The 14,698-nt window shown below is 39.6% G+C and overlaps 1 protein-coding gene across 8 annotated transcripts in view; it reads left to right on the forward strand.

Moving 5' to 3' along the window:
- PPP1R12A (protein phosphatase 1 regulatory subunit 12A) overlaps positions 1-14,698 on the forward strand; it is a 184,102-nt gene that overhangs the window by 95,975 nt on the left and 73,429 nt on the right. For all 8 annotated transcript variants that reach the window (XM_023738886.1, XM_023738887.1, XM_023738888.1 and 5 more), the window contains exon 3: positions 6,991-7,109. In XM_023738886.1, the coding sequence (XP_023594654.1) occupies positions 6,991-7,109 (119 nt within the window). The remainder of the gene's footprint in view (positions 1-6,990; positions 7,110-14,698) is intronic.

The raw sequence follows: 14,698 nt of genomic DNA on the forward strand, positions 1-14,698 counted from the left end.
TAGTTTTTCGGATCTTTGTTGTGGAGGGACGGCGTGGTGCTTCTGCCTAGACCGCCATCTTGCCGGAGTCCTCTAGCCCATAAATATTTGTTGAATGAATGAACACATTAGAAGTACAGGCAAAGGATATAAATAAGTGGTTCACAAATGGAGAAATACAAATGCCAATAAAATTATCTCAGTAGTTTCAGCCTTATGTGTAATCAGGGAATGTAAATTAAAACAATGATAAAATATGTTATCCCCACCAAGTTGGGAAAAACCTTAAAGCTTGATAATGTCACATTTTGATGAAGAATTAAAATGTCCATTACCCGTTACCATCAAATCAGTTTTGACTTCTGGTGTCCCCATGTTTTACAGAGTAAAACTGAGCTCCATAGGGTTTTCTTGGCTATAATCAGTATGGAAGCAGATAACCAGGCCTTTCTTCCATAGCACTGCTGGGTAGGTTTGAAGCATCTTCTGCTTGGTAGCTAAGCATAAAAAGAGTTTGCACAACCTAAATGTCCATTAAATAAAGGTACAGTCCAGCCACACCGTGGAATATTTTTCATAGAAGGGAAGAGTTGCATTGTAGTTCATTTAGCGTAATCCCATTTATTTTTGTTTTACAAAAAAAGAAATCCTAAAGTGAGTCTATATATGTATTTACACGTAAATTCATAGCAAGGATACTAGAATGATATTTACCATATTATTGAGAGTGGCTACTTATGGGGAGGGAACATAGTAATAGAAGAGATATAAAGTAAGTCTTTTTCTGTATGACTTTTTTTTCTTTTACAATGAGAAAGTTTTATGTAGTCTGTAAAAAAGAATTCTAAGCAGAGTTGAATTGGTTAGGGACTGAGGAAAAAAAAATTTTTTTTTTTTTTAAAAAAAAAAAAAAAGGCATTCTTTACATACTGGAGAACAAAATCAGAGACCCAAAAAGAACATGGTTTAATTTGGTATTATAAACAGTTCCATATTGCTGGAGCCTAAAGTTTGATACTGAAGGAAGAGGAGGTGAGGCTGAGAAAGAAGGCAAGGCTAGATCACTGGGGATAACATATGTTTTCTCTTAGCATGATTATTGTCTTTGTTTGCCATTGAGTTGATTCTGACTCATCATGACCCTATATAGAGTCATTCAAAGATTTTTTAAGTTGGGAATTGACTTAAAAGGAATGCATACTCTTTTTTGCATCTGAATTCCTTTGTAGGTTTGATATAGCCTGTGGATACTTTTCTTCAGAATTTTGTTTTAAATGCATAAAGTACAATACGGAAATAATAAAAATTAGAGCAGAAATAAATGAAACAAAACGGAAAAACAGTAGAAAGAATCAATAAGGCTAAAAGCTGGTTCTTTGAAAGAATAAGTCTAAAAGCTGGTTCTTTGAAAGAATCAATAAAATCGACAAAACACTGGCCAAACTGACAAAACAAAAACAGGAGATGCTAATAACCTATATAAGAAATGAGATGGGTGACATTACAGTAGAACCAACTGAAATGAAAAGGATCGTAACAGAATACTATGAAAAATTGTACACCAACAAATTTGAAAGCTTAGAGGAAATAGACAAATTTCTAGAAACTGTACCTACCTAAACTAACACAAACCGAGGTAGAAAATTTGAACAGACCCATAACAAAAGAAGAAATTGAAAGAGTCATAAAAACTCCCAACAAAAAAAAAAGTCCCAACCCAGATGGCTTCACTGGAGAATTCTACCAAATGTTCAGAGAAGCATTGACACCAATTCTACTCAAACTATTCCAGAACATGGAAAAGGAAGGAATACTCCCAAGTTCATTCTATGAAGCCAGCATAACCCTGATACCAAAGCCAGGCAAAGACACCACTAAAAAAGAAAACTACAGACCAATATCCCTCATGAATGTAGATGCAAAAATTCTCAACAAAATTCTAGCCAATAGTATTCAAAAGTATATTAAAAAAAAAAAATCACAACCAAGTAAAGAATTCATACCAAGCATGCAGGGATGGTTCAACAATAGAAAATCAATCAACATAATCTACCACATCAATAAAGAAAAGAATCACAGGATCATCGCAATCAATGCACAAAAGGCATTTGATAAAGTCCTACACCGATTCCTGATAAAAACTCAGCAAAATAGGAATAGAGGGAAATTCCTCAGCATAACAAAGGGAATTTGAACAAAACCAACGGCCAACATAATCCCCAAGGAAGAGAGCCTGAAAGCATTCCTTTTGAGAACAGGAACCAAACAGGGATGCCCTTTATCACCACTCTTATTCAGCATTGTACTGGTAGTCCTACCGAGAGCAAATAAGGTAAGAAAAAGAAATAAAGGGTGTCGAGATTGGTAAGAAAGAAGTAAAACTGCCCCTATTTGTAGATGATAAGATCCTATACATAGAATGTCCCAAAGACTCCTCAAGAAAGCTATTGGAACTAAATAGAAGGATTCAGCAAAGTGGCAGTATCAACATACAAGAAGATCAACATGCAAAAATCAGTTGGATTCCCCTACATCAACAAAGAGAACTTTGAAAAGGAAATCAGGAAAACTATACCATTTATAAGGGACCCCTGGTGGCGCAGTGGTTAAAAAGCTCAGGCTGCTAACCCTGTGGGGCAGTTCTACTGTGTCCTGTAGGGTCACTATGATTAGCTATGACGCTCCTCACCCAAGTAAGATGAACTATCGTTATGCCAGTTGTCCTGATATGCTCTGAGACCATGGTCCTCGACCCTCAGCTCCAGTAACTTGGTCCCTCAAGGTGTTTGGATGTGTCTAGGAAGCTTCTATGACTTTGCCTTGGTCAGACTGTGCTGACTTCCCTTATATTTTGAGTTGTCTTTCCCTTCACCAGGTAACACTTTTCTACTATCTAGTTAGTGAGTTCCCCTCCCTACCTCTTCTCTCCCTCATAACCATCAAAGATCTTTTTTTTTGTGTGTGTGTGTATGTGTAAACCTGTTCTTGGGTTTTTATAATAGTGGTCTCATATGAGATTGGAACTCTTGTACACTGCTGATGGGAATGTAAAATGGTACAACCACTATGGAAAATGGTATGGTGCTTCCTAAAAAGCTGGAAATAGAAATACCATCTGATCCAGCAGTCCCATTCCTAGCTATATACCCTAAAGAAATAAGAGCTGTGACTCTAATAGACATATGCAAACCCATTTCATTGCAGCATTATTCACTATAGCAGAAAGGTGGAAACAACATAAGTACACATCAGCAGATGAGTGGATAACAAATTATGGTACGTACACACAGTGGAATACTAGGCAATGGTAAAGAACTGTGATGAATCCACAAAACATCTCACAACATGAATGAATTTGGAGGGCATTATGCTGAGTGAAAAAAGTCAATCACAACAGGACAAATATTGTATGAGACCACTATTGTAAAAACTCAAGAAAAGGTTTACACACAAAAAAAACAATCTTTGATGATGACAAGGGAGGGGAGGGGTGGGAAGGGGAAGTCACTAACTAGATGGTAGACAAATGTTAACATTGGTGAAGGGAAAGGCAACACACAATACAGGGGAAGCCAGCACAGCTTGACCAAGGCAAAGTCATAGAAGATTCCTAGACACATCCAGACACCTTGAGGGATCAAGTTACTGGGGCAGAAGGCTAGGGACCATAGTCTCAGGGGACATCTAGGTCAATTGACATAGTCATAAAGAAAATGTTCTACATTCTGCTTGGTTGAGTAGTATCTTGGGTCTTAAAACCTTGTGAGCGACCATCTAAGAAGATATATCTATTAGTCTCATCCCATCTGGAGCAAAGGAGAATGAAGAAAATCAAAGACACAAGGAAAATATTGGTCCAGAGGACTAATGGACCACATAAACCACAGCCTCCACCAGCCTGAGCCCAGAAGAACTAAATGGTGCCCGGCTACCACCACCGATCCATCTGACAGGGATCACAAATATAGGGTCCTGGACAGAGCAGGAGAAAAATTGTTTAACAAAAAAATCAAATTCACTAGACTTACTGGTCTGAGAGAGAGTGGAGGGACCGCCGAGACTGGTCCCCAGACACCCTGCTAACTCAGAACTGAAGCAACTCCTGAAGTCTGCCTCTCAGCCAAAGATTAGACAGGCCTATAAAACAAATAGTAACACACGTGAGGAACATGCTTCTTAATTAGTTCAGTCAAATACATGAGACCAAGTGGGCAACACCTGCCCAAAGGCAAAGATGGGAAGGCAAGAAGGGACAGAAAAACTGGACAAATAGACACAGGGAACCTGGGGTGAAAACGGGCAGAGGGCTTACACATTGTGGGGATTGCAACCAATGTTACAAAAAACAATTTGTATATAAAATTTTTAACGAGAAACTAATTTGCACTGTAGACTTTGACCTAAAGCACAATAAAATTAAAAAAAAAAAGAGGTGGAGACAGCCTAAGAACCTATTAGCAGATGAATGAATTAACAAACTGTTACATCCCACTATAGAATACTGTGCAGCAGTCAAGAATAATGACAAATCCACAAAACGTCTCACAGCATGCATGAATTTGGAGGACATTGTGCTGAGTGAAATAAGTCAGTCACAAAAGGACAAATAGTGCATGAGACCACTATCATAAAGTAACAACAAAAAGTTTACACACAGAAAGAAAAAAAAATTCTTTGATAGTAACCAGCAATGGGAGGGGGAGAGAGGGAAAATTACCAAATAGATAGTAAACATGTATTGATGAAAGGAAAGGCAGTACACAATATGGGAGAAGTCAGCACAACATGACCAAGGCAAGAGAGGGCACTGAGAGGAAGGCAGGAATAAAGGGCAACTAAGGTAACTACTGTAGCATAGACAATCCTGCAGCAGTAGTATTAACAAACAGTAGTTTATGAATGGATACATAGGTAGATAATGCCAAGAGGTGTGGAAGGGTGTAAGGGAACACACCCACTAGCACATTCAGGTAGGTGCTACTCATGTATAGATATTAGAGCACATAAGGGGCACAGTCAGGGAAACCTTTTAGACATAACCAAACACCTTGCAGGATGAAATCCCTAGGCTTGAAGGCAAAGGACTGTAGACTCGAGGGGCATCTACATCAGTTGGCACAGCATAGTTCATAAAGACAGTGTTCTCTGTCCTACTTTGGTGAGAAGCATCTGAGGTCTTAGAAGCTTGCAAGCAACCATCTAAGATACAACCATCGGTCTCTTCCAGTCCAGAGCATAGGAGAGTGAAAAAAACCAAAGACTCAGTGGAGCAGTTAGTTCAAAGGATTAATGGACCACATGAACCACAGCCTACATGACCCGAAGATCAGAAGAACTACCACTACCAACCATCTGACTGGGATCTCAACAGAGGATCTCTGGACAGAGCAGGAGAAAAATTGTTTATCAAAAAATCAAATTCACCATACTTGCTTATCTGACAGAGACTGGAGGAACCTCTGAGACTGTGGCCTTGCGACACTCTTCTGACCTGGAACTGAAGTCATTCCCAGAGACCAGCTTCCAGCCAAACAGTAGACAAGCCCGTAAAATAAACAGTAACACCCAAGAGGAATGTGCTCCTCAGTACAATCAATTATATGAGATCAAAAGGGCAATTTTGGCCCAAAAGCAAAGAGAAGGCAGGAAGGAGTAGAAAATCAGAATGAAAGGAAACAAGGAACCCAGGGCAAAAATGGGGGAGAGTGCTGATACATTGTGAGGAAGAAAGCCAAGGCCATAAAACAGTATTGAATGGGAATCTAATTTGCTAGGTAAACTTTCATGTAATGCACAATAAAAAAAAAAGTAAAATACTAATTGTGATGGTTAAGATTGTGTGTCAACTTTGCTGGGCCATGATTCTCAGTGTTAATATGTGATCACTCCCATGATTGAATATGCTATGAGTAGCCAGTCAGATGAAAGGGAGTTTCCTTGGGGGTATGGCCAGCGTCTGAGTATAAGCAGACGTTCTGGCTGTTTGCTCACTCTGGATCTTGCGGCTGCCCCTTGTCATCTCACCCCTGGTTCTTGGGATCTGAGCTGTCAGCTTATCTGCTGGGCTTGGAATTCATCGATCTTCATAGCCTGTGAGTGGAGCCCTGCTCTCTGACCTGCCGATCTTGGGTTCACCAGCCCCTGCAGCTGTGTGAATCAGGAGAAACCTTGTGGTCTTGGCCTGCCAGTCCTGGAATTCCTCGAACTTCACAGCCTGTGAGCAGGAGCCCTGCTCTCCGACCTGCTAATCTTGGGCTTCCCAGCTTCTGCGGGTCCGTGAATTGAGAGAGTTCTCTACCCTGATCCACAGACTTAGGACATAGTAGCCTCTACAATCATGTGACCTGTTTCCTTGATATATATCTCTACTTATATATTTAAACACTTTACTGGTTTTGCTTCTCTAGAGAACCCAGCCTAAGACACTAAGTATAAAGGAAAACAGTTGTATTAGAGTACATTTATTGAACCATTAGGGAAAAATACATCAAATAAAAAGATCTAGTGGCAAGTCTAATAAACTGTTTTAATTTCAAAATAATAGTAAGTATAAACTATTATAAGCTACCTGTATAATTGAATTTTTCTTGTACCCTCTGAATTCTTTCCATGGACCCCAGGTTAAGAACTATTGCTTATGAGATGCAATTGGTAGCATGGAGGCCAGTTAGGACACCAGTTCATATGGAGATAAATAATTAGGACACCAGTTGATATGGAGATAAATAATATTAGTGGAGGCAGTATGAAATGATATATGAAAAATTTCTAATTATTATTAAAAGTTCACAGATGTTGTATGTAAAGAAATCTGTGTACATTATTGAAAAATGAGGAAAGATGAATTTGAAAAAATCATGCTCTTTGGTATTTTTTTAAAATTTAAATAATACATGTACTACCTTTGTTTTTTATTACTGCTCTTACGTAGGAGCTTCCCCACTGATTTTGCATTTAGTCTTATTGCAATGAAATTATCTTTGCTTAACTATCTTCCTTTTCATTTTGTAGGTTTTTGATTGGTCAGGGAGCACACGTAGGCGCTGTGAACAGTGAAGGAGACACACCTTTAGATATTGCTGAGGAGGAGGCAATGGAAGAGCTGCTTCAAAATGAAGTTAATCGGCAAGGTACAGTAAGAGCAACCTAAATGGGAAAATGTTTAAAACTATTTTAACCAAAAACCAAACCCATTGCTGTTGAGTCAATTCCAACTCATAGCAACCCTATAGGACAGAATAGAACTGCCCCAAAGGGTTTCCAGGGAGTGGCTGGTGGATTCGAACTGCGACCCTTTTGGTTAGCAGAGCTGTTAACCACTGCATCATCAGGGCTCCACAACTGTTTTAGGAAAAATATAAGTTGACTTTTTCAGTAGAAGTATTAACATTGAATGATGATCATAATTTCAGTGAAAAAAAAAATTAGCTTACTAAACAGTATGATTCTATTTGAAGTATATGATTCGCAACTGTATCTTTTTAATATTTTAAAGTTGAAAGAAATATGAGAAGTAAGATCAGGCGTAACATTATGTGGTAATAAGAGCTTTAGATAGAAATAAAGCAGACAAAGGGAATAGGAGGCACCTAGGGTAGGTGTCATGTGATCTCTGGCGGCATTTCTGTCACCAAGGCCGTATTTTCCAACTACTGATCCTTCTCTGTTTCCAAATTTCACATTCCAATTATCAATGCATGTTTATTGCATGTTTGATCAATTTCAGACTGCAGAAGTCAGTAAAATCCTCAAGTTTCTTGATTTTTGGCTTTAGTGGTTGGTGCATAAGTTTGAAGAATAGTCGTATTAACTCTGGTCTTGCTTGTAGTGTATGAATATTATCCTATCACTGACAAGGCTGAACTTCAGGATAGATCTTGAAATGTTCTTTTTGATGCTTATTGGAACGCTATTCCTCTTCAATTTGTCATTCCCAGAATGGTAGACCATATGATCGTCTGATTTAGAACGGACAGTACCAGTCCACTTCAGCTCACTAATGCCTAGGATATCGATGTTTATGCATTCCTTTTCATTTATGACAACTTCCAGTTTTCCTAGATTCATACTTCGTACATTCCACATTTCGATTATTAACGTATGTTTGCAGCTGTTTCTTCTCATTTTGAGTCGTGCCACCTCAGCAGATGAAGGCCTTGAAAGCTTTACTCTATCCATATCATTAAGGTCGGCTCTACTTTGAGAAGGCAGCTCTTCCCCAGTTGCATTTTGAGTGCCCTCCAACCTGAGGGGTTCATCTTCCGACACTGTATCAGGCAGTGTTCTGCTGCTATTCATAATATTTTCATTGGTCAGTTTTTTTCGGAATTAGACCACTAGGTCCTTCCTCCTAGACTGTGTTAGTCTGGAAGACAACGTGGAACAAGGGATGTCATTGCTGATGTCAGATGGATTTTGGCTGAAAGCAGAGAATACCGGAAAGATGTTTACCTGCGTTTTATTGACTATGCAAAGGCATTAGACTGTGTAGATCTTAACAAGTTGTGGATAACATTGCGAAGGATGGGAATTCCAGAACACTTTTTGTACTCCTGAGGAACCTGTACCTAGAGCAAGAGGCAGTTGTTCAAATAGAACAAGGGGATACTGTGTGGTTTAAAGGCAGGAAAGGTGTGCATCAGGATTGTATGCTTTCATCATACTTATTTAATCTTATGCTAAGCAAATCTGAGAAGGTGACTATATGAACAATGCAGTATCAGGTTTGGAGGAAGACTCATTAACGACCTGTGATATGCAGATGACACAACTTTGCTTGATGAAAGTGAAGAGGACTTGAAGCACTTATGATGAAGATCAAAGACCACAGCCTTCAGTATGGATTACACCTCAACGTAAAGAGAACAAAAATCCTCACAACTGGACAGATAAGCAACATCATGATAAATGGAGAAAAGATTGAAGTTGTCAAGGATTTTATTTTACTTGGATCCACAGTCAACGTCCATGGAGGCAGCTGTCAAGAAATTGAACAGTGTATTGCATTGAGCACATCTGATGCAAAAGACTTCTTTAAAGTGTTAAAAAGCAAAGATGTCACTTTGAGTACTAAGGTGTGCCTGAACCAAGCCATGGTATTTTCAGTCACCTCATAATGCACATGAAAGCTGGACAATGACTAGGGAAGACCAAAGAAGAGTTGATGCCCTTGAATTATGGTGTTGATAAAGAATATTGAATATACCATGGACTGCCAGAAGAACAAACAAATCTGTCTTGAAAGGAGCACTGCTAGAATGCTTCTTAGAAATGAAGATGGCGAGACTTTGTCTCATATACTTTGGACATGTTATTAGGAAGAACCAGTCCCTGGAGAAGGACATCATGCTTGGTAAAGTAGAGGGTCAGCGAAAAAGAGGAAGACTCTCAACAAGATGGATTGGCACAATGGCTGCAACGATGGGCTTAAGCATAACGATTGTGAGGATGGAACTGGACCAGGCAGTGTTTCGTTCTGTTGTACGTAGGGTTGCTATGAGTCGGAATCGACTTAACGACACCTAACAATAATAGGGTGGATGTGGAGCATAGCAGATTTAAGTAGAGTGGTCAGTAAAGGCCTAACTGATGGGGGCATTTAAACTGAGTTCTGAATGAGATGAGGGAATGAGCCATGCAGATCTGTAAGAAAAATATTCCAGGTAGAGGGAGGAACACATGCAAGGATGGAAGGGTGTCTGGTATATTCAGAGAAGCAGAAAATAGAGTGGTGTGACTGGAACAGGCAAAGCAAGGAAGAGCCTGGTAGGAGATGAGGTCACAGAAGTGCCAGGCACTCATATAAGTCTGGCTTCCCAAGTTACTTGCTCAGCATACAGGTTGAATAAGTATGGTGAAAGGATACAACCCTGATGCACATCTTTCCTGTGTTTAAACCACACAGTATCCCCTTGTTCTGTTCAAATGATGGCCTCTTGGTCTGTGTACAGATTCTGCCCCATGAAGACAAAAAAGTGTTCTGGAATTTACATTCTTCGCACTGTTATCCATAGTTTCTTAAGATCCACACAGTCGAATGCCTTAGCATAGTCAGTAAAACACAGGTAAACATCTTTCTGGTATTCTCTGCTTTCAGCCATGATCATCTGACACCAGCAGTGTTATCCCTTGTTCCACGTCCTCTTCTGAATCCAGCTCCCTGTCGATGTACCGCTGCAACCTCTTGAGTTTCAGTGATCGTCAGCAAAATATTTCTTGTGTGTGATATTAATATTGTTCAATAATTTATGCATTCTTTTGGATCACCTTTCTTTGGAATGTACACAAGTATGAATCTCTTTCAGTCTGTTGGCCAGGTAGCTGTCTGCCAAATTTCTTGGCATAGACAAGTGAGCACATCCAGCGTTGCATCTGTTTGTTGAAACATCTCCATTGGTACTCCGTCAATTCCTGGAGCCTTGCTTTTTGCCAGTGCCTTCAGTGTAGCTTGGACTTCTTTCTTACTTCAGTGCCATCACTTCTTGATAATATGCTACCTACTGACATGACTGAACGTTGACCATTTCTTTTTGGTACAATGACTGTGTGTATTCCTTCCATCTTCTTTTTATGCTTCCTGCATCGTTCAGTATTTTGCCTATAGAATCCTTCAGTATTGCAACTCAAGGCTTGAATTTTTTCTTCAGTTCTTTCAGCTTGAGAAATGCCAAGTGTGTTCTTCCTTTTTGGTTTTCAAACTTCAGGTCTTTGCACATTTCATTAGTATACTTTACTTTGTCTTCTCGAGTTGAAATCTTCTGTGCAGCTCTTTTGCATGATCATTTCTTCTGTTCGCTTTAGCTACTCTGTGTTCCAGAACAAGTTTCAGAGACATATGACATCCATTTTGATCTTTTCTTTCTTTCCTGCCTTTTCATGACTTTTTGCTTTCTTCATGTACGATGTCCTTGATATCCTTCCACACCTTGTGTAGTCTTTGATCGTTAATGTTCAGTGTGTTAAATCTGTTCTCGAGATGGTCTCTAAATTCAGGTGAGATGTACTCAGGGCTACACTTTGGCTCTCGTGGACTTGTTTTAATTATGTTCAGCTTCAACTTGAACTTGCGTAAGAGCAATTGACGGTCTGTTCCACAGTTGACCCCTGACCTTATTCTGACTGATGGTAAATTGAGCTTCGCCATCGTCTTTCCACAGATGTAGTCAGTTTGATTCCTGTGTATTCCGTCTGGCAAGGTCCACTTACATAGTTGCCGTTTATGTTGTTGAAAAAGTTATTTGCAGTGATCAAGTCATTGGTTTTGCAGAACTGTTTCATGCGGTTGCCAGCAAGTCCGTGTTTCCAACTACTGCTGATCTTTCTTTTTTTTTTTTCCTCCAACTTTCACATTCCATTCACCGGTAATTATCAGTGCATCCTGATGCATGTTTGGTAAATTTCAGACTGCAGAAGTTGATAAAAATCTTCAATTTCTTCATTTTTGGCTTTATGGTTGTTGTGTAAATTTGAATAATACTCATATTAACTGGTCTTCCCTTGCCGATGTATGGATATTATCCTATCACTGACAGCGCTATACTTCAGGGTAGATCTTGAATTTGTTCTGTTGTTTTGTTTTTTATTGTACTTCAGATGAAGGTTTACAGAACAAATAGTTTCTCATTAAACAGTTAGTACACACATTGTTTTATGACAGTGTTTAACAACCCCATGACATGTCAACACTGTCCCTTCTCAGCCTTGGGTTCCCTATTACCAGCTTTCCTGTCCCCTTCTGCCGTCTAGTCCTTGTCCCTGGACTTTTATGCCCCATTAGTCTCGTTTTGTTTTATGGGGCTGTCTAATCTTTGGCTGAAGGGTAAACCTTGGGAGTGACTTCATTACTGAGCTAAAATGGTATCTGGGAGCCATATTCTTGGGGTTTCTCCAGTCTCTGTCAGGCCAGTAAGTCTGGTCTTTTTTTGTGAGTTAGAATTTTGTTCTACATTTTTCTCCAGCTCTGTCCGAGACCCTCTGTTGTGATCCCTGTCAGAGCAGTCGGTGGTAGCCGGGCACCGTCTAGTTGTACTGGACTCGGTCTGGTGGAGGCCATGGTAGTTGTGGTCCGTTAGTCCTTAAATTGTTCTTTTTGATGATGAACGCGATGCCATTCCTCTCCAAATTGTCATTCCCGGCATAGTATACCGTATGATTATCTGATTCAGAATGGCCAATAGTTGTCCATTTCAGCTCAGTAATGCCTGGGATATCGATCTTTATGTGTTGCATTTTGTTTTTGGCTACTTCCAAATCCTAGATCCATAATTCGTACATTGCACATTCCCATTATTAATTGAGTTTTGCAACTATTTCTTCTCATTTTGAGTTGTGACACATCAGTAAATGAAGGTCCCGAGAGCTTGGCTCTGTCTACATTATTAAGGTCGACTCTAAGGAGGCAGCTCTTCCCCAGTCATATTTTGAGTGCCTTTCAAACCCGAGGGGCTCTTCTTCTGACACTATATCAGTATTCTGCTGCTATTCATAAAATTTTCACTGACCAATTTTTTTAGAAGTTGATCGCCAGTTCTTACTAGTCTGTCTTAGTCTGGAAGTTCCAGTGAAACCTGTGTACATGGGTGACCCTGCTTGTATTTGAAATACTGGTGGTATAAGCTTCTAGCATCACAGCAACATGTGAGCCACCTTAGTGCAACAAACAGACAGAGGAGTGGTGGAGCTAATTCTTACTGAATGCTTATTATATGCCAGGTGTTAAGCAAAAGGCTTCATGTGCATTATCTCATTGTCTAAGCAATTCTGTCAGGTTAATGCTACTGTTACTGCCCATTTTACATGTGAGAAAATTAAGGGTCAGTGATTTGCCCAAGGTCATGCAGGTAGGAGGTAGTAGAGTTGCAGTTCAATCCCAGATAGTGTGACAGACATCTTGAGCCCACACTGTTTACTGCTGTACCATACTGCCTTTTATCAAGAATGTCTCCTAGAAAACATTTCGTGATATTCCTTTTATATATGTAATGGGAATGCATGAATTTATATAGCATAACTTTATTCCAAAGAAACAAAAGGTATGATAGTATTTCTAACAGATTTTAATAATTATAAAAAGAGTACCCTGAATATATCTCTAGTAATGATAAAACATCTCAAATTGTATATCCTGGTATAAAAGTTATTGTTTAATGTTTTAAATTCTTTCATCATTCTTTTGGCTTTCATTTCTTATGCTAGAACATTTGATCAGCAACGAATTATGCGTAAGTAAATTGACTTTGAAAGTAATCATGATTGAACAGTAGCTAAAAGTAGTTCTCATTTATGTTTTAATACGATTTTCTTTTATTTAGCTATGGCTACAAATCAGTTTTTCTGTCTGTTACCTGGCCAAATTTGTGTGTGTGTATTTTCAACTTTAGATGAAGGTTTACAGAGCATTCTAGCTTCTCATTAAACAATCAACACACATCGTTTTGTAACATTGGTTGCCAACCCCACGACATGTCGACACTCTCCCCTTCTCGACCTTAGGCTCCCCTTTACCAGTTTTCCTGTCCCCTCCTGCCCTCTCGTCTTTGTCCCTGGCCTGCTGTGCCCATTTAGTCTCATTTTTGTGTTATGGGCCTGTCTAATCTTTGACTGAAGGGTGAACCTCAGGAGTGACTTCATTACTGAGCTATAAAAAGGGTGTCTGGGGGCCGTACTCTCCGGGTTTCTCCAGTTTCTCTCAGACTAGTAAGTCTGGTCCCTTTTTTTTGAGTTAGAATTTTGTTCTACATTTTTCTCCAGCTCTGTCTGGGACCCTGTATTGTGAACCCTGTCAGCAGTCGATGATGGTAGCCAGGCACCATCTAGTTGTGCTGGACTCAGTCTGGTGGAGGCTGTGGTAGTTGTGGTACATTAGTCCTTTGAGCCAATCTTTCCCGTGTGTCTTTGGTTTTCTTCATTCTCCTTTGCTCCAGACAGGGTGAGACCAGTGGAGTATCTTAGATGGCTGCTTACAAGCTTTTGAGACCCCAGACACTACTCACCAAAGTAGAATGTGGAGCATTTTCTTTATAAACTATGTTATGCCAGTTGAGCTAGATGTTCCCTGAGACCATGGTCCCCATAGCCCTCAGCCTAGTTAATTTGGTCCCTGAGGGAGTTTGGATGTGTCTGTAGAGCTTTCATGACCTTGCCTTGTACAGGTTGTAGTAACTTCCCCAGGATTGTATACTGTCTTACCCTTCACCAAAGTTACCACTTTTCTATCGTCTATTTAGTGTTTTTCTCTCCCCACCCCTCCCCTTCCTTGTAAACATCAAAGATTGTTTCTTTTTGTATATAAATCTTTTCCTAAGTTTTTATAGTGGTAGTCTCATACAGTATTTATCATTTCATGATTGACTTATTTCACTCAGCATACATAATGCCCTCTAGGTACATCCATGTTGTGAGATGCTTCGCAGAGTCATCGTTTTTCTTTATCATTGTGTAGTATTCCGTTTTGTGTAGGTAGTATCACAGTTTGCTTATCCATTCATCTGTTGATAGGCATCTGGGTTGTTTCCATCTTTTTGCTATTGTGAATAATGCTGCAGTGAACAAGGCGTGTGCTTGTCTATTCATGTGACGGCTCTTATTTCTCTAGGATATATTCCTAGGAGTGGAATTGCTGATCATATGGTATTTTTATTTCTAGCTTTCTAAGGAAGCACCATATCATTTTCCACAATGGTTATACCATTTTGCATTCCCACCAGCAGTGCATAAGAGT

Source organism: Trichechus manatus, unplaced genomic scaffold, assembly GCF_000243295.1.
Source record: "Trichechus manatus latirostris isolate Lorelei unplaced genomic scaffold, TriManLat1.0 scaffold00125, whole genome shotgun sequence".
Classification (NCBI taxonomy): Eukaryota; Metazoa; Chordata; class Mammalia; order Sirenia; family Trichechidae; genus Trichechus; species Trichechus manatus.